The sequence below is a fragment of the Mustela nigripes genome, chromosome 2, assembly GCF_022355385.1.
Source record: "Mustela nigripes isolate SB6536 chromosome 2, MUSNIG.SB6536, whole genome shotgun sequence".
Classification (NCBI taxonomy): domain Eukaryota; kingdom Metazoa; phylum Chordata; class Mammalia; order Carnivora; family Mustelidae; genus Mustela; species Mustela nigripes.
In genome coordinates, this window is record NC_081558.1 from 95,017,516 (window position 1) to 95,042,053 (window position 24,538).

Sequence of the window (24,538 nt, forward strand, 5' to 3'; positions counted from 1 at the left end):
CGCCTGCCTTCTGCTCAGGTCATGATCCCAGCGTCCTGGAATCCAGCCCCACATTGGGCTCCCTGCTTGGCTAGAAGCCTGCTTCTCCCTCTCCCACTCCCCCTCCTTATATTTCCTCTCTCAGTGTCTGTCTATGTCAAGTAAATAAATAAAATCTTTAAAAAAAAAAAGGTAAATATGAACATCTTCATAGATAATCACTTTTTTAAAAAATTGAAGTAGAGTTGACATACGATATTATATTACTTTCAGGTTTACAAACTATGATTCAGCAGTTACATACATTATGAAATGTTTACCATGATATGTATAGTTACTGTCTATCACCACACCAAGTTATTCCAATATTATTGACTGTATTCTCACTGCTGTACTTTACATCTCCATGATTTATATATTTCATAACCGGTATTTTGATATTTTAATCCCCTTCATCTATTACACCTTTCCCCCCACCAGTTTGTTCTTTGTATTTATTATTTTTTGTTTTTATTTTTGCTTTTTAGATTCTACATATAAGTGAGATCATGTGATGTTTGTCTTTTTCTGACTTATTGACTTAGCATAAGGCTAGGTTTTGATATATACTTATTTTTCTTTGATATAAATGGCATTGTTTTCTTTCTTTGCTAGTATATGGAAACAACAGGTTTTTGTATATTAATTTTGTATTCTGCAACTTTGTGGAATCATTAGGGTTTTTTTTTATATATAGTATCATGTCTTATGCAAATAGTGACAATTTTACTTTTTCTTTAACAATTTGGATACTTTTTCTTTTTGTCTGATTGCTGTGACTGGGTCTTCTAATACAGTATGTTGAATAAAGGTGGTGAGAGTAGACATTTTTGTCTTGTTCCTGATCTTAGAGCAATAGCTTTCAGCTTTTCACCATAAGTATGATGTTAGCCATGGGTTTATCATATATGGCTTTATTATGTTGAAGTATATTTTCTCTGTTCCCACCTTTTTGAGAGTTTTTATGATGAACAAATTTGGAATTTGTCAAATGCTGTTTTGGCGTCTTCTGAGATGATTAGATGATTTTATCTTTCAGTTTGGTATATCATTTTGATTGATTTATGGATGATGAGCCATCTTTGCATCTCTGGAATATTTCCTACGTGATTGTGGTGAATGAACCTTTTAATGTCTTGTTGAATTTGCATTGCTAATATTTTGTTGAAGATTTTTACACCTGTGTTCATTGGGGATACTAGTATGTTTGTTTGTTTGTTTGTTTTTGGTAGTGTTTGTTTGATTTTGGTATCAGAGTAATGCTGGCCTTGTAGAATGAATTTGGAAGCATTCCTTTTTCCTTTTTTTGGATGAGTTAAAAAAGAATTGAGGGGTGCCTAGATGGCTCAGTTGGTTAAGTTTCTGACTTTTTTTTTTTGTTTTTAAAGATTTTATTTATTTATTCAACAGACAGAGATCACAAATAGGCAGAAAGGTAGGCAGAGAGAGAGGGAAGCAGGATCCCTGCCGAGCAGAGAGCCTGATGCGGGGCTCGATCCCAGGACCCGGAGACCACGACCTGAGCCGAAGGCAGAGGCCCAACCCACTGAGCCACCCAGGTGCCCCTCCGACTCTTTTTTTTTTTTTTTTTAAGATTTTATTTATTTGATTTGATTTATAGATTTTATTTTATTTGAAAGACAGAGATCACAAGTAGGTAGACAAGCAGGCAGAGAGAGAGAGGAAGAAGCAAGCTCCCTGCTGAACAGAGAGCCTGATATGGGGCTCGATCCCAGGATCCTGGGATCATGACCGGAGCAGAAGGCAGAGGCTTTAACCCACTGAGCCACCCAGGCTCCCCTAAGTTTCTGACTCTTAATTTGGCCTCAGTTCATGATCTCAGGGTTGTGCAGTTGGGCCCATGCTCAATGCAGAGTCTGCTTGAGATTCTCTCCCTCTGCCTGTTCTTCTTTCCTCACTTCCATGCTTGTAGCACACGCTTTCTCTATCAAATACATAAATAAAAGAAATCTTTAGAAAAAAGGAAAATGATTGATATTCATTTCTTTTTTTCTCCCCAGCTAGAGAGGGAGAGCAGGGTGGGCAGAGGGGAAGAAAGAGAATCTTAAGCAGGCTCTATGCCCAGCAAGGAGCCTTTGGCCGGGCTCTATCTCAGGACCCTGAGATCATGACCCTAGCCAAAATCAGGAGTTGGATGCTTAACTGAAAGAGCCATTCAGGCACCCTGATACCTGATACCTCATTCTTCTTTGAATGTTTGGTGGAATTCAGCAATGCAGCCATCTGGTTCTAGACTTTTTTTATTTTTTAAGATTTTATTTATTTATCTGACACACACAGAGTGAGAGAACACCAGTGGAGGAACGGCAGGGGGGAGAGGGAGAAGCAGGCTCCCTGCTGAGCAGGGAGCCGTGTGGGGGGGGGGGGGGGGGGGGGGGGGGGGGGGGGGGGGGTGTGGCTACTCTTGACCTAAGCTGAAGGCCAACGTTTACTTGACTTAGCCACCCACCGGCCCCTAGACTTTTTTTTTTGGTGCAAGTTTTTTTAAATTACTGATTCAATTTCATTACTGGTTATCACTCTATTTAGAGTATCCGCTTTTTTTCTGATTAAGCCTTAGAAGATTGTATGTTTCTAGGAGTTTTATCTGTTTCTTTTGGTTTTCCAGTTTGTTGCCATATAATTTTTTATAGTAGTCTCTTAAAAATCTTTTGTATTTCTGTGGTGTCAATTGTAACTTCTCTTTCATTTCTGATTTTTAGTCTTCTCTCTTAAGAAGTCTTGCAGATTCTCACTTAATTTTGTTTATGTAAATGCGTTTTTTGTGCGTTGTACTATTACTTACAAATATGGGTTAATACTATATGTGTTCCCTTGTAAGTTGGTATTTTATTTATTTTTTCTAAATTATTTTCATTAACATTTAATGTGTTATTTGTGCCAGAGGTGCAGGTCTTTGAATCATCAGTCCTACACATTTCACAGCACTCACCATAGCCCATACTCCCCAATGTCCATAACCCAACCACTCTATCCATACCCCTCCACCCCCCAGCAACTCTCAGTTTGTTTTGTGAGATTAAGTCTCCTATGGTTTGTCTCCCTCCTGATCCCATCTTGTAAGTTGGTATTTAAAAACAAACAAACAAACAAACAAAAACCTTAATATATCTTGGACAACTTTCCATGTTACTGTGTATTTTTATTTTAGTTTTACAGATTTGTAATATTTTATAGTTGATTTAGCCAGTCCTTCATTGCTAAACATTTGGCTTGTTCCTATTTTTTTGAGTTTTATAGAGAGTGCTGCAGTGAGTATCCTTGTAGATGTATCTTTGTACACTTGAACAAGTTTTTCTGTTCCAGAAAGTGTCTTATTTTTTTCCTGCAGATGTTATGGAAGCAAGTTCACAATTACCCAATGTTTAACCTCCTTATGGAAATTGACTCCTATATGTTTGCATGTGTGAATCAAACTGCTGTATATGAGGAGCTTGAAGATGAAACAAGAAGACTCTGTGATGTCAGACCTTTTCTTCCAGTTCTCAAATTAGTGACAAGAAGTTGTGACCCAGGGGAAAAATTAGACTCAAAAATTGGAGTCCTTATAGGAAAAGGTAACTTAAAAACTTACTGGTATGAATTCTTTACATATTTATGGTTTATGTATAAACATGTAAGTATGATCAAAGACGTTGCTTTGTAGAGTGTGGCTCAAAGACCAATACTTACTTGTAAATTTATAACTAGTCTGAGATAAGGTGCATGTAACAATTGAGAGTAAATGTTTATAAATTCCTGTAGCAATGTGATAACCCCTGGGACACTATGGTAATATGTTTTGTGTATCTTTTTTAGCAACTTATTTTTATTAGCCAGAGTATATGTCCTTTTTGGCAGATTGGAAAGGAAAAAGTTCTCCCTTTGTCTCAGATAGTTTGAGAAGCCCTTTTCTAAGAGATACATCCTCCATTTCTTTTGAACTTCCTCTACACTATAAACTATACACTATACACAATACACACAACTTCCTCTACACTATACACACTATTTATATAAAATTCTGTATATCAAGACTTTAAGCTAATTGAAAAGTTTCTGTCAATAACCCATATTACTGACAAATTTTACTCCTTAACTAAAATTATCTTTAAGTAGAGATACTTTTGTAGGGAGTCAGGATATGTTATGTCTACGTTATTCTTTGCAAATTAATTCCAGGGAGAATCATGAGTAACAAAATGTGGTAGAGTATCTTTTGCTATAATAATGTTAGGTATCACATGGGCCAGTGGTATATCAATATCCTGCTTTAGACAAGATACTAGAATCAAGTACTGTGAGAGGTTTACTGCAGAGGAGGCTTGAAGTTTATTTATTTTGCAGTAGCAGTTTTGTGTTGTTGTTTTCAGTTTTATTTTTTAAGAGACTTGAAATTGAACTAAAAAACCAATCTACCCACTGGAGGCTTTTGGATTTGGATTAGCCTCTTGTATTGACTAAATTCACTCTTAAAAGATAATATGGTACCATCCCATTTAATATTATAAGTGTCTTCAAGATAACCTAGTATCATCCCTTCTAAGAACCATGTCCTAAAGACTGCATTCTTTGATCTTGACCTATAGTGATTCAGACTAACTAATGATTACAAGTGTAGGGCTACATTCTTCCCTCTGAGTGCTTAGAAGAAGAACAGAACTTCGTTGAATTACTGAATGACAGCCTATGTGTATTTCTTTCTCTTTTTTCTATGTATTTCTTTCTCTTTTCTTTCTTTCTTTTTCCTTTACTTTTTTTTTTTCAAGTAGGCTCCATGCTGGGCCTACGAGTACCAGGCTTGAATTCAACAACACGGAGATCAAGATCTGAGCAGAGATCAAGAGTCAGATTGCTCACTGACTGGGCCAACCAAGTACCCAGACAGTATAATACTTAAAAAGGTTTGATTACTTCAGAGGAGAGCTAGTTCAGTTTAGGAAATAATTTATTGTTTCTTCAATAAGTTTGTAATTATTTACCATATAGGATTCATCCACCCACCCAACCATCCATCACTCCTTCCTTCCTTCCTTCCTCCCCATCCCCCGCCTCTTATTTTTTTATTTTTAAGTAATCTCCACACCCTGTGTGGGGCTTGAACTCACAACTCTGAGATCAAGAGTCACATGCTCCACTGACTGAGCCATCCAGGAGACCCCACAATTTTCTTATATATTAATGGCCTCATTAGAAAGCACTCCTTTCCATTTGCTAGGGCTCCAAAGATTTTTTCATAAACTTTAAATTCTCCATGACAAAAAGTCTCCTTTGTTTGAATTGAAGAATATATGGGAAAGTAAAAAATAATAATGACTTACAGTGTTATTGAAGACAAGAATATCCACTGATAATATTGAGATATAGTTCTTTCCAAGTGGCTTTTTGTGTATGTGTCTGTGTGTATGAAATATATAGCTTTTAGGTTTCCCTGCTGATGGAAGGAAGTAGACCAGAACCATATTGATTGTTAAGGATTAAATATTTGATAACCCAAAAGATTAGCATCACAGAGAGAGCTAACTTTTGTCAAGATATAGATATCTTTCTGAGTTGTATCATGTTTTCAAAATTTAGATCACTACACTATCTTCTAGTTGAGATCTTCAAAAAATATGGGCTCATTAGCCACTGTTATTTCTACATGAGCGTGGCAGATTTAGCAAATAAAAATATACTAGATGCAAATATTACATGGGATATACTCAATGATGAAAATCATTCATGGTTTATCTAATTCAAATAGAATTGGGCATGCTGTTTTTTTGCCTTTGTTTTTATTTGGTAACCCTAACTTTACCTTGCCACAGTGCAGGGGTCATACGTATGTAATATATAAATTGAATTTTTCTTTCTATAAGCAGTGTGACCATATTTTGTTCTGTATCATAGGTTTATTATATGAAAACTTTTAATGAAGTGTGCCCTGCAGTTTGAGTGATCAAGATGCAAACTCTGTTTTATATTAAACTGAACAGCTTATGGGTCACCTGGGTGGCTCAGTTGGTTAAGCATCTGCCTTCAGCTCAAGTCATGATACCAGGGTTCTGGGGTCAAACTCCATGTTGGTTCTGTGTTTGGTGGGGAGCCTACTTCTCCCTCTCCCACTGCCCTCTCCATGCTTGTGCTTGCTCTCTCTCTCTGTCAAATAAATAAATAAAATCTTAAAAGAAATAAAATGAACAGTTTATAAATGCTTAACAATAAACTGTACTTGAGATTTTCAGCATATCTAGAAAACCTGATGTTAATGATCATATACACAGATTCAGGTGTTAATGTGCATTTAGGAAGTTGAGTAAGTCTGTTTTAATATTTTGGAGTGAATTTTCACTTTAAGTACCTAAGAAGTCCGTTTTCGCAGTTGCTAATTTGTATGTGATGACTATAACTGGGGCTTGGTGAGGTCATGCCTCCTGGTAAAACAATAAACAATTATTTCAGTTTAACTTCAGGAACGAGTTTGCTGCCTTCTCCTCCCCAAAGAAAACAATGGAAACTTTACAGATGTTATTGCCCTGGTGGGTCTAAAAATACCTTTTCCTGCATGATGATTTATCACATTTTATTTTCTAATGTTTATTATAAATAATTATTTACAGAATTTCTATTTGTCTTCTGATTATGCTCTGTAGTGAAGGTCACCCCTTCAAATGCCCATTAAATCTTGATCAGAGGATTTTGTCAGCATCCTGAAAAAAATATTTTGAAAACTCCCTTATTTTTTCCCTGACCTATCTTAAGTTGTGATATATTTTAAAGTGACTGCAGGATTTTAACAATATCTTTAATGTGAAGAAAATATTCAGCAATACCTTTTTTCTTTTAAGATTTTATTTATGTGGTAGAGAGCGAGTGAGCACGCGTGTGTTGCACTATCAAGGGAAGTGACGGGCAAAGGAAGCAGGCTCCCTCTTGGGAGCCAGACATGGGGCTCAATCCCAGATCCCGGGACCCCGGGATCATGACCTGAGCCAAAGGCAGATAGGAAACCAACTGAGCCACCCAGGTGCCCCCACTCAGTGCTTTTTTTATGTGAAAAAATTACATTTGGGACACCTGGGTGCTCAGTCGGTTAAACATCTCACTGTTGATCTCAGCTCAGGTCTTGAACTCAGGGTTGTGAGTTCAAGCCCTGAATTGGACTCCATGCCGGGTAGGATGCCTATTTTATTTTATTTTATTTTTTATTTTTTATTTTTTTAAAAGATTATTTATTTATTTATTTGACAGAGAGAGAGAGAGAGATCACAAGTAGGCAGAGAGGCAGGCAGAGAGAGAGAGAGGAGGAAGCAGGCTCCCTGCTGAGCAGAGAGCCCGATGCGGGACCGGATCCCAGGACCCTGAGATCATGACCTGAGCCGAAGGCAGCGGCTCCACCCACTGAGCCACCCAGGCGCCCCTAGAATGCCTATTTTAAAAAAAAATTATACTTGACTGTAAATGATAAAATATTCTTATCTTGAAATTTAAGGCTTGCTATCAAATTTTCTTACCAGAAGACATGTAGAAATTAAGTTTAAAATTAAATTACTTACCTAATTGTTACATTTATTTATATTTAAAGTAATCTTTATATCCATTCTGGGGCTTGAACTCACAACCTGGAGATTAAGAGTTGCATGCTCTTCCGACTGAACTAACTAGGCACCCCGCTAATTTCTTATTTTTTGGCAAAGTGTCTATTTTTTTAAAAGATTTTATTTATTTATTTATTTGAGAGACAGAGATCACAAGCAGGCAGAGAGACAAGCAGAGAGAGAGGGGGAAACAGGCTCCCCGTGGAGCAAAGAGCTCGATGTGGGGCTCGACCCCAGGACCCTGGGACCATGACCCGAGCTGAAGTCAGAGGCTTTAACCCACTGAGCTACCTAGGTGCCCCAAAGTGTCTATTTTTAAGAACTCTTTGTAGTGGTTTCTAAATTCAAGTTTTATTTTTCATTTATTTTTTAAAAGGAGATTCTCAGATTGGAATTCAGTGAGTCTGTGATGAATTAAAGAAATCTATACTCTTCAGTTGGTTCTAACAGTTATGTGAGCAGAGTTCCTTATTTACAATATATTGAAAAAATTACCAAAGTAGTAGCAATTGCAGTTCAACAGTAGCAGTGAGCTTGGGTCTTTGCTTGGAGCTGACAATGCTGTGGAAAATGTGGATCAGTGAATAGACAATTAGAATACAGTGTGTAAACTGCTATAAGTCAAAGAGGTAAAATCAGCTGAGTGAGAGAGGGTTGGCCTTATAGAAGACACACAACTAAACTGAGCCTTCAGTGCTGATGAGGAGTTGAGCCAGGTAAGGAGGAATTAGAAGGATAATTGAATGGGAAGGGCACGTATGAAGAATGGCCTATTCACGGAATAAAAGTAATTGATTATGGTTTGTGTAAAGGGATAGCTAGGACAAATAGGAAGATGAGAGAGGCAACCAGCTTCAGAGTATGTGGAGCCATTCAGGTCATATGAAAAATTAGAGACTGATTCCTAAAAGCAATTGGGAAATCAAAAGGATTTAAATGGTGGAGTAATATGATCAGATTATATTTATAAAGATGATTCACATTGTAAAATAGAGAATGAATCAGATTAAGACTGGGAATAGAGAAGTTAGTGAAAACTGATGTGGTAACCTAAGGGAGGGTTGGTGATGGCCAGGGTTAAATTAATGACTGCAGGAACTAGAAGAGTAGACAGAGTTGAGGAACATTTAGAAAGTGGATTAGACATGACTTTTAGTAGATAAAGGGAGATAAAGAGTTTGATTTTTGTTAGATGTATTAGGTACTCATTTTTCTTTTCTTACCTGTAATACCTATGTTTGTGGGTAGAAGTAGTTTCAGCGGTGCTGGGGAAAAATCTCCAAAGTGCCTCAGCTAGTTTGTCTTAAGTTACACTTCCTTCATAGCTGATTTAGAGTGTGTATTTCCATTCCAGATCTAAACTCTCCAGGAAGTCACAGTGTACCCTCAGGATTTTAACTTTGCTGCATTATGCAACTTAAACATTTTTATTTTTCTGTATTTAATGCCACAATTGATTCTAATATTTATTTAGTAAAGATTTTTATTTGGGGGAGAGGGGCAGAGCAAGATGGAGAAAGAGTTTTTATTTTCCTTTAAAGTTTTTTTTTTTTTTAAAGATTTTATTTATTTATTTGAGAGAGAGAGCATGAGAGGGGAGAAGGTCAGAGGGAGAAGCAGACTCCCTGCAGAGCTGGGAGCCCGATGTGGGACCCGATCCCAGGATTCCAAGATCATGACCTGAGCCGAAGGCAGTGGCCTAACCCACTGAGCCACCCAGGCATCCTTCTTTAAAGGTGTTTTAATTCATTTGGGATAGAGAGAGAGGGAGAGAGAGAACAAGCACAAGCTAGGGGAGAGGCAGAGGGAGGAGAAGCAGACTCCCCACTGAACTGGGAGCTGACATAGGGCTCAATCCCAGGACCTGGGGATCATGACCCAAGCCGAAGGCAGATACTTAACCATCTGAGCTACCCAGGCACCCCAGGGAGAAAGAGTCTTGAGCAGACTCTGTGCTGAGTACAGAGACAGACGTAGGGCGCGATCCCACGACCCTGAGATCATGACCTCAGCCAAAACCAAGCATTGGACGCTTGGCCGACTGAGCCCCCCAGGAACACCTACACAGCACTTTAGAAGAATGAGATAGAGCTGGCACTGAAAAGTCTCCTCAATACATGCACAGGATTGATGTAATTTGGGGCTGTTGCTGGGATTTAGAGCCCACAGCCAAGAAAGAATTCTTGAGACGTCTTCGGTGCAAAAAGGTGGTTTTATTAAAGAATGGGGACAGGACGTGTGGGCAGAAAGCTGCACTGGGGTCATGAGGCGTGGCCAGTCTGAGTAATCTTTAAATTAAAGTGTTTGCCAATCTCACCATTAATTTTTTTTTAATATTTCATTTATTTATTTGTCAGGGAGAGGGAGAGAGAGAGAGAGCACACAAGCAGGCAGAGAGGCTGGCAGAGGCAGAGAGAGAAGCAGGCTCCCTGCCGAGCAAGGAGCCCATGTGGGACTGGATCCCAGGACTCTGGGATCATGACCCGAGCCGAAGGCAGCTGCTTAACCCACTGAGCCACCCAGGCGGTGGTGAGCCACCTCACCATTAATTTTTATATATAATGTACATATAAACATTTCTGCATGTTCATTTATTATAGATTTCAGAGATTATTTTTTATTTTATTAAAAAAATTTTTAAAAATTTGACAACAGAGATAGATCACAAGTAGGCAGAGGCAGAGCAGGAGGCAGAGAGAGAGCCTGATGCAGGGCTTGATCCCAGGACCCTGAGGTTCATGACCTGAGCTGAAGGCAGAGGCTTAACCCACTGAGCCACCCAGGCATCCCAAAAATTATTTATTAAGATAATGATAAGTTTAAGAAAACGTTGCTATATTTAGTTGTTTTGATGGTAGGAGTGGTCATAATTAAGTACAACAAAGAATAATTTTATGAGATTTTTTATTAATTGATACACTGTAACTGTTGTTAAAATCATAGTGAATTGAAAGTTTAATCTATAAAATTTAAATTTACTGAGTTTTAAGTAATAGCTTGTTAAAGTTAATAAAAAGTAATAGTAATAATATTAATATAATAATTACATTATTTATTATATATAAATAATACTTATATATTATATATTAATTATATCAATTATATTATATATAATTATATAGCTATATATAATTATATATTGTATAATTAATATTATATTAATTATATATAATATAATATAATAATAATAATATTACTATTTAAAGTAATAGCTTGTTAAAGTTAAGTAATAGCTTGTATTTTAAGTTCATTAACTGAAAAGTTTTCAGATTCTTAGGTTTTCTCAGATATAGTAAATGTGACTTACTTGGTTTGTAAAGAAAAACTGGATATTTTATATGTGTTTTTAAAGTGTGTACTATTTCAGTGATTGATTACCTTTATAAAACTCATACCAAATTGCATTTCTTTAACGGTTTCAAGTTTATCTTCTTTAGAAATCTAATTATGTTCATCTTCTGTACATGAAATTTGTTACTTTTTCTGGATGTTCTTTTGATCTTTCATCATATTTTCCTGCCCAGTTTTATTTGCGTGATAAAAACCAAATATCCAATATATTTGGTTGAATATATTTTGTATTTTCTTGTATTATTATTAGCTACTCAGAATGACACTTTAAAAAAATTTGTTTAGGTCTACATGAATTTGATGCACTGAAGGATCCCGAAGTGAATGAGTTCCGAATAAAAATGCGCAAATTCAGTGAGGAAAAGATTCAGTCGCTTGTGGGATTGTCTTGGATGGATTGGCTAAAGCAGACATACCCACCAGAACATGAACCATCGGTCCTTGAAAACTTAGAAGATAAACTTTATGGAGGAAAGCTCATTGTGGCTGTTCATTTTGAAAATTGTCAGGTAGTGTTATGTTATTTTAAGAAATACATTGTAAAAAATCTTTGATTTTTACCTGAATGCAACACCAGTCGTAGAGGAGATAGCTGGCAAATTTTATTAAAAAGAGCATTTTTAGATTTAAAGATGGAAATTTAGAATTACGTATAACAATCAAATGACACATCTTTTGCACGTATGATTTTTTGATACAGTGATATATTAGTCTAGATTGGGATTGGGAAACCAGTTTTTGAATGGTATGTATGTATGCATTTATTTTTTAGAAATCATTTTTATTTCACTTTATTTCTAAATTTTATTTAAAATCAATTAACCATATAGTATATTATTAGTTTCTGGTTTTTATTTTAAAAGGATGTTAAAAAACTCAAGGAATTTTTAAAAGATGGAAGGAGAAAGGAAGAGAGAGAGAATGGAGGGAAAGAAAGGGAGGAAGGAAGGGAGGGAAGGAGGGAGAAAGGAATGGGACACAGACTCATGGGTTGTCAGCAAAGCCTGGTTCTTCACAGAAAAAGATTGCCAGTCCCAGTCTAAATAATGTTCTTTAGTGTAGATATTTTATTTTCTTATTTGATTTTTCTGTTGCCTATGAAATGAAAGGTTTGATCAAATGATCTCTTTTTTCTCATATTCTTATATATGCATTTCATGGTGATATGGAAATGGGCATTATATTGGAGTATATTTAATCCATACCTGAACGGTGACAGCTATTTTACAAACCAGATTATGAGACTGCCTTTGTATCTAGTGTGGTCATTTTATCATCTAGGATCTGGATTTAGAATTAGGGTAGGCATTCAAGGGTATTTTGTGGTGTTCTTCAGTTACTGCAATAACAACGACATAAACCATTTCAGTAGCCATTCTGTATTGAGCACTTTACCATGCCAAGAACTATGAAAGATATATATTTTTTAAGTATATTCTCCACTTTCAAAACAACTATGGGGCGCCTGGGTAACTCAGTGGGTTAAGCCTCCGCCTTTGGCTCAGGTCATGATCTCAGGGTCCTGGGATCAGGCCCTACATCTGGGCTTTCTGCTCAGCAGGGAGCCAGCTCTCCCCACCCCCATCTCTCTGTCTGCCTTTCTGCCTACTTGTGATTGCTCTCTCTCTCTCTCTCTCAGTGTCAAATCAATCAATAAATAAAATCTTTAAAAAAAACTATAAAATGTTATCATCCCCATTTTACAATGAAGAAAATGAAAGGGAGAGTTTTTTTTTTCCCCTCCTCTTTTCTTTTCTTTCTCTCTCTCTCTCTTTCTCTGTTTCTTTGTTTCTTATTTCTTGTTTCTTTCTTTTGTGCCAGGTCTTATATCTTATAGCTGGTCTGTGGTAGTGACAGGATTTTATCCAGGTGTTTAGTTTTATTCAGTTCTGCCTCCTTTCCAACAATATGTTTCTAAATAATTGTAAAAACAAATACAAAAGAAGGAAAGAAAGAGCCGGCTGGCCTTCTGGCATTTTATGAAAGAGATTTATCTAGCTTTAAAGTTTTTTTTGTTGCTCTCTCCCGAGGTATGTTGAGACTAAAGTTCAGTTTAAATCAAGATTTGGATATTACAAAGTCTCACAATCAAATTTGAAATATGATTTAGGGAATTCTGCAGTGTTGGAAGAGGTGGAATGAAGAATTTTACCACTAAAAGGTGACTAGAATTCAACTTGAAAACACTGGCTCAGGGCAATTTGCCCTTCTAGGTCAGTCTGCATTTCAGTACATATGGGTCAGTTCTCTACTGGATATACATATTTTTCATGTAATCATCATTGTAACAAAGTATATGTGAAAATAAATGTTTTGAAATAAGAAGAAAAATGGGGATATTGTGAAATCTACTGGATTCCAAGCAATCATAGAATTTTTTCCCAAATTCTTTTATTTACTTCTAGTTTTTTAAAAAATTTATTTTAGGGGCATCTGGGTGGCTCAGCGGGTTAAGCCTCTGCCTTCGGTTCAGGTCATGATTTCAGGGTCTCTGGATTGAGCCATGCATTGGGCTCTCTGCTCAGCAAGGAGCCTGCCTCTGTGCCTGCCTCTCTGCCTACTTGTGATCTCTCTTTCTGTCATAAATAAATAAAATCTTAAAATAAATTTATTTTAATCACCTAGTTGTTAGCAAGAAAAGTGCACTCCTAATCCCTGTCCCATCCACCTACCATCCCATCCCAATCCTTTCACCCATCCACCTACACATCTCCACTCTGGCAACGATCAATTTGTTCTCTGTAAAGATTTCCTTTCTTGGTTTGTCTCTCTCTGTGGGTTTCTTTGAGTCTAAAATAAGTGTCGTATAGGCAGCAAATAGATGGGTCCTGTTTTTTTAATCCACTCTGTCACCTTATGTCTATCGATTAGAGTGTTTAGTCCATTTACATTCAGTGTAATCATATATGTATATATATGTATATTGCCATATTATTGTTACCTGCTTTGTGGTTGTTAATGAAGATTTTCTCTGACCCTTTCTTGTCTTTTATCTTTCATGGTTTTCTTATTTTCTTTAGTGATACAATTGGATTTCTTTCTCTTTTATTCTTTGCATATTTATTAGTGGTTTTTGATTTGTGTTGCCATTAGGTTTGTGTATAATCACTTCTGCATATGGCAGTCTATATTAAGTTAATGGTTATTTAGGTTTTAACCCATTTTTTACTACTCTCCTTCCCATGTTTTAGGTATGTGTTGTCATATTATATCTTTTCGTTTTGTGAGTTCCTTGACTGATATTTTGCAAAAATACTCATTACTGTTTTTGTGTTTCCTACCTTCATACTTTCACTTTTGGTCTTTCTTTTCAGCTGAAAGAGTCCTATGTTTAATATTGCTGGTTTAATGGTCATGAACTCCTTTAGTTTTTCTTTGTCTGATAAACTCTTTATCTCTCCTTTTATTTTTTTTTAAAAGATCTTTTAAAGATTATTTATTTGACAGAGAGAGAGAGTGAGAGCGAACTTACAAGTAGGAAGAGTGAGAGGGGGGAAGCAGGCTCCCAGCTGAGCAGATAACCTGATGTGGGGCTCAATCCCTGGACCCTGAGACCATGACCTGAGCTAAAGGCAGAGAGGCTTAACCCACTGAGCCACCCGGGCACCTCTTTATCTTTCTTTTTATTCTCAGTGATAGCCTTACTAGATAGAGTATTCTTTACTGCAGGTTTTTCCCATTCAGCACTTTAAACACATCATTCCACTCCTTTTGGCTTGCAAAGTTTCTGCTGAAAAATGGGCTCATAGCCTTATGGGGTTTCTTTCATATGTAACTTTCTTCTTTTGTCTATCTGCTCTTTTTTTTTTTTTTTTTTTTAAGATTTATTTATTTGATAGCAAGAGAGGAAACACAAGCAGGGGGAGTAGTAGAGGGAGAAGTGGGTTTCCCACTGAGCAGAGAGCCTGATGCAGGACTTGATCCCAGGGCCCTGGGATCATGACCTGAGCTAAAGGCAGACGCTTAACAACTGAGCAACCCAGATGCCCTGTCTTTCTGCTCTTAATATTTTTTATTTATTCCTTTATTTTGCCATTTTAATTGTAACATGTCATTGTGTGGGGCTGCTTTTGTTGATTTTGTTGGGGGCTCTCTGTGCATTCTTCATCTGGGTATGTTCCCTTCCCCAAAGTAGGGAAGTTTTCAGCTGTTATTTCTTCAAATGAATTCTCTATCCCTTTTCCCTGTCTTCTTCTGGGAGTCCTGTAATGTGAATGTTACTACTTTTGGTGTAAGTAATGTGTTCCCTAAGTCTGTTACTGTTTTGTACTTGTTTCCTAAGTACTTTTTTTCTCTTGTTCATCTTGATTACCTTCTGTTTACTCTGTCTCCTAGGCTATTAATTCGTTCCTCTGCTTCTTCCAGCCTGATGTTCATACCATCAAACATGTTTTTTATTTTATTTATTGAGCCTTTTAGCTCTACCATGTTTTTCTTATTCGCTGGCTAATGGTCTCACTGATGTCCTCTATTCTTTTCTAAAGTCCAGTTAAGTATCCTTAATGATCATTGCTTTAAATTCTCCATTAGGCATGTTATTTATATTTGTTTTGCTTATATCTCTGGTCTTGGTCTTGGTCTGTTCTTTCATTTGGGACAAATTCCTCTGTCTTCTCATTTTGTCTCTGTGCCTGTTTCTCCATGTGTTAAGAAAGTTAGCTACATCTTCTGTTCTTCTGAGTAATGGCCTTAAACAGAAGAGGTCCTGTAGTGCTCTACAGTGTAGTGTTCCCTGTTCCTCACAGCCTGGTGCTTCCAGTAGCATCTCTGTTGTGTGCTGAGTGTTTTCTGCTTTTGTGCCCTGGCTACTTTATCCTTCAGATCAGTATAGTACACAGAGGCTCTCTCTGCCTGTTGTGGGCAGTGTTTGGTCCCTGGCCTGAATGTGGTGTGTTTTAACTAGATGTGCTCTGGTCTACTTATGAAATGAGATCTGTTGCTGTTGCCACCAGAACCGAGGCCTCACAGAACTCCTGGGTCAGGAGATACGGTGCTGGTCAAGGGTTTGGGCTGGTCGTCTGGGTGTGGAAGCCTGCTGTGGTGGGACTGAGGCAAGTGTAACTGGGAAGGATGGATCCACAAGAGTGCGGGAGGCAGGGCTTGGTATATATAAGCAAGTTACATGTGAGTGCTAATGCTGTGTTCATTACCTCAGGTGGCTCTGTGTTTATGCTGAGGGATAGGGAAGGGAAGTGGTGCCTTGCAGTTCCTTTTTTTCCCCCATGAGGTTTCTCTGGGAGGGCTGCCTCTCTGGAACTCTTGCCACTGCTATGAGTTGAGCAAGTAGCTACTCCATTGTGCGTGTAGGCACCCTAAAGATCTCTGTTTTCATTCTGTATTTCCTTGGGCTGTTTGTTCCACCTTATTTCTAAGAGTAGCCCCCATGCCTCTGGACTTTTCCTGAGCCAAGCCACTGCCTTTAGAACTGCAGACTTTAAGCCCCACTGGCTGGTTGCAGGTAAATGGGACTCTCTTGCTTTTCTTGCTGGTTACTATGTGGACTCCTTTTCCCCAGGTGCTCCTCTGTGTTACAGTTTGTATCTTCTTCTTCTGTGCTGTAGCCGCTCCCTCTGTACTGCAAAAGCCATGATTTGTTTCTCTCCTAAGCTTCATCTTCGCAATTTCCTCCAGTGTGGTGGCTCTTCTATCTTTAGTTCTGGAGTTTTTTCTACCAGTCTTCAGATTCATTTCTGGAGTATTTAATGTAGGAGGATTTGATAGTTATCTGTTGTATTCATGGGACTGGGTGATCTTCTCTTCCTATTCTACTGTCATCTTCCCCTCCAACAGTCATAGACTTTAATGCTGAAAGTAGTTTGAAGATCATCTAGTTAGATTCTTTATATAATATAATCTTTTCACCATCCCTTATATAGTATAGTTTCTTTATATAATATAATCTTTATATATATAAAGATAATATAATCCTTATATAATATATAATCTTTATATTATATATACAATATATAATATAATCTTTATATAATATAATCTTTTCACCATCTCTTATATAGAGTAGTTTCTCTGACCAAATACATTCAGTACTTGGGGAAGTACTCGACCTTTAGAGTAGCATGTTTTCACTTTTGACAATCACATATTTAAATTTTAATATAAAATATATTTAAAAATTCAAACTAGCCTTTTAGACTTCTTCCCATGTGGTTGTCCTTTCTCATTTTGCATAAGTATCCATTCAGTCTACCCTTTATTATACGTGTCAAATATTCATATAGTTGAGATAGAGCTATCATAACTCCCCTTAGTTTACTATTCTTTTAGCCAAACAGTTCCCTGGGGATTAAACAAAAAGTTCCTATTTTGTATTGTATAGACTAGTAAAATTATTAAGTTATTAAATAAACTTGGAAAGCCACATAGAGTTTATCCTTCTTTGTTTAGGCAACTAAGTCCATTTTAAAAAACACAAATTTGGAGCCTAGCTGGCTCAGTTGGTAGAGCACGCAACTCTTGATCTCAGGGTTGTGAGTTCGAGCTCCACACTGGGTGTAGAAATTACTTACAAGTAAGATCTTGAAAACAAATAAATAAAACCCCAAATTCCTAATGTATTATCAGTACTATTTCATAAGCGGGTAAATACTTCACCAACAAAAAGTAAGAATGATGATTTCAGAATAAAGAATGGTTAGCTTACTGATCCCTCATACATGCATTTTTTTGCCCTTCCAACTTCTATATAAAATAATAATTTTGCCATTTTGTCATTACTGTTAATGACCAACATTAGGGAGCAGTATGTAGGAACACTAAACATGAGATGAAGTATAACAAAATACTCGTATAGGTTAAAAATGGTTTTACAGGATAGATAGGGAGCAATATAGACAGTAGTTTCTGTGAAAAAGATGAAGTTTTTGATGACCATATCTTCAGTATCATCCAGTTTAGAGCAGGGCTCTTGAGAAGCAAGATAAATAAAATCATGGAACTGTCATGTTTCTGTTTTAAAGAACATTAGTTCCCAGCAGCCACACCATGGCATTATTTTTAATTCCAATAGTCATAATTTGTTAAGGATACCAATAAACCTGAGCATCACTTTCAAACCTGTGTTTTTTTTAAACCTCAGCCAGCATAAGTTATATGAAATAATTGCATCAATTAAGGGAGAAGGGCATGTGGCATTTGAAATAGTCTCCTGTGTGTTAGGGAACAGGGCGGGTTGTGGAGAAGGTAGAAGGAGGTAGAGACTATATGGGGGGAATTTCAGAGAATGTATCAGAAGCATGGGCAGAAATATGAGAAACAATGAAGCACAAAGCGTAAAACTATCAAGAATAACTTCTTCACCTGTGTAGACATTATCTGAATAAGCACAGATGTCATGATACCGATGTAGTCACAAATGAACTGTATCCTTTCCTTCTAAACAGGAGTTTCTGTTCCGTCCTTATGCCCAGTATCTTCATTGGGTAGTCTCTCATGTAGCTGACTATAAGCATTAAGCAATGCAAGTTGACTCCTGAGGAAAATCCAAGTCTTTTAAAGATGCAATATTTTGTGAAGTTTTTAAAAGAAATGTTGGAAAACTGCTTGATACAGGAAAAACCAGTTGAGTTCTGACCAAGTCAGTCTAATTAACAGTTTATGTGAAGAAAATTAACATGGGTGATGAGATACACCAGTACTTCAGAAGACTTGAATGTAGTCATCATGAGATTATGATTGGTCTTTAAAGGAAGGTTTCAAGCCCTTGGTACTATATATAGATCCATTATACAAATGTGCAGTTGACCCTTGAACATGCAAGGGTTGAGTGCCAACCCCTCCACATTCAAAAATCCACAGATAACTTTTGACTCCCACAGAACTTACTAATAGCTTTCTGTTGACTCTCTTACTAATAACATAAATAGTTGATTAACACATATTTGTTATACATGTCATATACTGTATTTTTAAGTAAAGTAAGGTAGGGGGAAGAAAATGTTATTAAAGTCATAAGGAAGAGAAAATACATTTACAGTATTTATAAAAAAAAAATCCACATAATTAAGTGGACCCACACAGTTCAAACCCATGTTGCTCAAGTGTTAGCTGTATCTCCATGGTCTCAGGTGCATCTCTCTCAGAACTGATGATAAAGTATGTCTTTTCACATATTTATGAAACATTCATATTTCTGTTGTGTTTGTTTCTTGTCTATTTTAAAACTGTGTCATGTGTGTCTTACTGATTTGTATACGTTCTTGGTTTTTGGGAGTAGTGAATCTTTGTCATTGGGAATGTGTTCTCCCTCTATATAATATAATCTTTATGTGTCTTGTCTTTTTTATTCATTGTTTAGCTAGTTTATTTTACTTGATTTTATCCTCAAATTCTAGTCCGTTTTCAGATTTTTCTCAATTCTTGTGTTATATAAATGTATACACACAGCATTTCAAATCCAACATTGTTTTGTTTGAAATAACATCAGTTTATGTATTTGTATTAGAATATACCTAGAAATGGAATTGGTGAGTGATGAGTATATGGGTGTAATTGGTTTTTAATATATATTGCCAAAAAGTTTTTCTTTCTTTGTTTTTTTAAAGATTTATTTATTTTGAGAGAGATAAAGAGCAAGTAAGCATGCTTATGCAAGCAGGAGGGGCATAAGGAGAGGGAGAGAGAATCCCAAGCAGACTCTGGCTGAGTACAGGGACACGATGTGGATCTCAGTCTCAGGACCTTGAAATCCCAACCTGAACTGAAACCAAGAGTTTGTTGCTAAACCAACTGTATCCCCAGAGGTGCCCCCCAAACAGTTTTTCCAATTTATATTCCTACCAGAAATATATTGAGAGTTTAGTTTCTTCACATCTTTGCTAACACTTGATATTGTCAAATTTGAAAAATGTTTTAAAATTTGTCATGTTCCTTTTCATTGAGTTTTAAATTTCACTTAATATATTTTGTTTCTTGGAGTTCTCTTTGATTCTTCTTCAGTTTTTTTGCTCTTTACTCATTTTCAAACAACCTTTAATTCTTAACACATTAACTAAACTTGTTTTATTTTCTGAGTATTACTTGTAATATCTGCAGTTTTTCAAGCCTAGTTCTGATTTCTGGTCTTTTCGATAGGTTCTTGCTATCTGATAATGAGTGTGTCCTCTAGTTTTTTTTTATTTCTAAAGGGTCTGTTTATGAAATAGAGAGTAAATGGGAGTCATTGAATAATTTTATGGTATATTAAGGAGCTTAAGGCCTTATTATTCAGACCTGTATTGTTTAAATACAGTAGCCACTAGCCACATTTATACATTAAATTTGAATTTAAGTTAATTAAATGAAGTAAAATTAAAATTCAGTAATTTGCACTAGCCACATATCAAGCTTCTTGAGAACCACTTGTGGAGGGGTGCCTGGATGGTTCAGTAAATTGAGCGTCTGTCTTCGGCTTAGGTCATGATCTCAGGGTCCTGGGGTAAAGCCCTGCATCGGGCTCTCTGCTTGGCAGGGAGCCTGCTTCCCCTCCTCTCTCTCTGCCTGTCTCTTTGCCTACTTGTGATATCTCTCTCTCTCTGTGTCAAATAAATAAATAAAATCTTAAAAAAAAAAAAAACACCACTTGTGGCTAAGAGGCTGTTGTATTGGACAGCATAGAATAGACTATTTCCATTTTTAAAGAGTTTTATTGGGTAGCGCTGCTTTAGACAGTTATGACCATTTGTATTATGTTAAAAAAGTATCATATCTGGGACGCCTGGGTGGCTCAGTTGGTTAAGCAGCTGCCTTCGGCTCAGGTCGTGATCCCAGTGTCTTGGGATCGAGTCCCACATCGGGCTCCTTGCTCCGCAGGGAGCCTGCTTCTCCCTCTGACTCTGCCTTCCGCTCTGTCTGCCTGTGCTCGCTCTCGCTCGCTTTCTCTCTGACAAATAAAAAAAAAAAAATCTTTAAAAAAAAAGTATCATATCTCTTTGTGAATCTATTTTTTAAAGTAGGTTACTTTCTAAGGTAGCTGAAGGTTTTGAGGTGGATAGTGCAAGGAAATTAAATAAGAAGCTATATTGCTCTTTAGGAGAAAGATGAAGAATTGCCAAAATAGAGTAGTGTGAATGGGATAGAGAGGAGGTGACAGTTGGCAGCCCAAGGATAGGAGGTTGTTGGTATCTTATTGGGAAGTGAGTTAGGGGAGGAAAGTGGAGTCATGTGACTTTTCAAAGGACTCTGTGGATCCTGGCTCATATGCTTTGATGCATATAGCACCAACTCATACAGAACATTAGGAAAAAAAGGTAAAAATACTAGAGAAAAGGAACACCCAGTAAGTTTAGGTTAAAAAAGTTGAAATTTGAAGTACCTTATGGAAAAGGGAGGTGACTTAACTTGGTGAAAATACTGCAGAAGCAACCTCTGGTCAGTAGAGAATTTTCTAACAGCCACAGTTGTGCAGAGTAGCAGTTAGCTGCTTTAGGAGATAGTGAATTTTCTTAAATCCTTGGTATGTGATCATATGGTGGGAAATTACTTTGCTGGATTATGAGAAGTTTCAGTTGTTATTAAGTGATCTTTAATATCTATACACTTGGGATTTGTGATGAGAAGATTTGATATTCAGTTCTGACTATATTTCTCATTAATGAAACCTTCTTTGTTTCTTTTTTACATGTCTATAAAATTGGACTGAATTGTTCATTTATAATTAATTGGTATATTCATTTATAATTTAATTGGTATATAACATAAAATTCTTAGTATGGACTACGTTTGAACAACTACAGGATTTTTGGAACTTTTTAAAACAAAGATATTAAAAAATATAAAAGATATTTACTGAGAAATGTATTTGAAACTCATTGGTAAACTTTAGTTAAATATACACTTTAGTTACATATGAATCTTATCTGTGGGATCTGTAGCACTTTGTATAGTGTAAGATGACTTGCAAATTATCAGAAATCTTAAGTTTGTTGTGGACATACTATATCTAAAAAATAAGAAAATGTACTGGAATGTTAAATGTAAAGGATATACATATGTAACATATATATATGAACATACTATGTAGGGCTATATACAATGTAGTAATAAGTATAAATGTAAAGAGAGTTTTTTCAGCACAAATATAAAATTTGCTCCTTTTTTCTACCCCCTCTTTTTAGGATGTGTTTAGCTTTCAAATATCTCCTAATATGAATCCTATCAAAATAAATGAACTGGCAATCCAAAAACGTTTGACTATTCATGGGAAAGAAGATGAAGTTAGTCCCTATGACTATGTGTTGCAAGTAAGTGGGAGAGTAGAATATGTGTTTGGTGATCAGCCACTCATTCAGTTCCAGGTATGTGTATTACTATCACTTTTCCATAGATACGTGTGAGTGTGTGTGCGTGCGTGTATGTACGTGTGTTTTAACAATTTAAATTTCTGATAAAAATACATTATTATAGTTAAGTATTCAGAACCTACAGAAAATTATACAAAATTAAATAATAGATATTCATAATCCTACCCACCTCTGAGATAACCATTGTTAAAATTTTGGCATGTTTTTGTTGTTTACTTGCAGTTATATATTTTTGGTATAATGATTATATTAATGTGTGTATCTCAGTGTTTCCTTTCTACTTTTTTGGTTGTTTCAGTGTTAGCATTTCCTGTGGCATAATGAATTTTTTTTTTTTAAGATTTTATTTATTTATTTATTTGTGAGAGAGAGAGAGAGAGCGAGCACTAGCAGTGGGGTCGGGCAGAGGAAGATGGAAAGGCAGACCCCCTGCTGAGCAGGAAGCCAGACATGGGGCTCATCCCAGGACCCTGGGATCATGACCTGAGCTGAAGGCAGATGCTTAACCAACTGAGCTACCCAGGCATTTCAGCATAATGAATTATTAATAAAACTTGCTAAAGCTGCCTACTGTTTTATCACATAAACATAATAATTAGGTAGACAATATTCTGGAGGAAATAAAATACAAGATTTTTTGATTAGGGGCGCCTAGGTGTCTCTGTGGTTGAGTGTCTGCCTTTGGCTCAAGTCATGATCCCAGGGTTCTGGGATTGAGCCCCGCATTAGGCTCCTTGCTTTGCCAGAAGCCTGCTTCTCCCTCTCCCTCTCCCTCTCCCTGTGCTTGTGTTCTCTCTCTGCCAAATAAGATCTTCAAAAAAAAAAAGATATTTTGATTAAATAGCCACTAATTAAATGGTAAAGAAACTTATTTGTGATTATCAGTTAACAGGGTCTTATACCTTTTCATTTTGAATTAGAAAGCTTTTCAGTTCAGTCTAACATTTATATGTGTAATTGTCTTTCCCTCTGTTTTTTGTTACTTCCATATATGGTAGGAATTTTGAAAGCATTAGGTCTGTTCATCCTCAAAAGCTTTCCTCCATCTTTGACATACCTATTTCCATGCAATCACAAGTTCCTTGATGATAGTGCCCCAGATTGTTTTTAGAGTTAAGTAGGGTTTAAATAAGGTAAATGAGGGGCACCTGGGTGGCTCAGTGAGTTAAATGACTGACTGTCATGATCCTTGGCTCCTGGGATCCAGCCCTGTGTTAGGCTGTCTCCTCAGCTGGGAGTCTGCTTCTCCTCCCCTGCTTGTGTGCTTTCTCTGTCTCTGTCAAATAAATAAATAAATAAAATCTTAAATAAATAAATAAATCTGTAGTGCAACACCTCTCCCCCACCATGATCTGATCAAATAGGATCTTGGATGTGACTATCAGTTAACAAGGTCTTTTTTTTTTTTTTTTTAAAGAAGTTAACAAGGTCAATACATTTTCACATCCTTATACTGTAGGATCTGATTACTCTTGTGATTTTTATTTCTTTTTGTTTTAAAGAGGGATAGAGGTATGCCAGATATTAAGTGATGGCTGAGAAAAAGCTGTGATTTTGGGGTGCCTCAGTAGCTCAGCCATTAAGCACCTCTGGCTCAGGTCATGATCCCAGTGTCCTGGGGTCAAGCCCCACATTGTACTCCCTGCTCAGTGGGAAGCCTGCTTCTCCCTCTTCCACTCCCACTGCTTGTATTCTCTCTCTTGCTGTCTCTCTCCCTCTGTGTCAAATAAATAAATAACCCCCCCCCTCCAAAAAAAAAACCAAGCAGGAGCTTTGATTTTTTTTTAACTTAATTAGTGGAGGGCGTATTGTTTTGCCAAAACTAGGATTTATGGGGTTTTTTTTGAGTTTGTGTTTTAGGATTTGTTATTATAAAGAAAAATAAAGAGTTGTATACATTTTTGTACAAGGTCTTGTGAGAGAGAAAGTATAACATTTAGGTAAAGGAATGTGAAGGAAATGGAATGATACATATTTCATGTGTTTGATTGAATATATTTATCATAATATGTGATTTCTTCTTACAGACCATTCTGGATTTTTTTTTAATTTCTAAAAGTATTTTGTGGTTCTGAATTTAATGTAATATGCTGAATCTATATAGGAAATTTATTCTTCTGAGGAATATATTAAGTTTCTTTCTATCCAGTTTGTTAGGCATCCCTGGTAATGTGAATAACCATCCCTTATCCTTATATGCCTTTGGAGAGTTGTCCTGGTCTCATGGAAATAAAAGAGTTTCAAACTGAGATGGTCAATGTTTTTGCAAGGGAGATAGTAATGGTTGTCTTCTGG

The 24,538-nt window shown here is 36.6% G+C and overlaps 1 protein-coding gene across 1 annotated transcript in view; it reads left to right on the forward strand.

Annotated features, from left to right (window-relative positions):
• Positions 1–24,538, forward strand: part of LOC132010496 (phosphatidylinositol 4,5-bisphosphate 3-kinase catalytic subunit beta isoform-like) — a 60,341-nt gene that overhangs the window by 30,446 nt on the left and 5,357 nt on the right. The window contains exons 2-4 of the mRNA XM_059388330.1: positions 3,371–3,596; positions 11,235–11,458; positions 22,058–22,237. Coding sequence (XP_059244313.1) covers positions 3,371–3,596; positions 11,235–11,458; positions 22,058–22,237 — 630 coding nt within the window. The remainder of the gene's footprint in view (positions 1–3,370; positions 3,597–11,234; positions 11,459–22,057; positions 22,238–24,538) is intronic.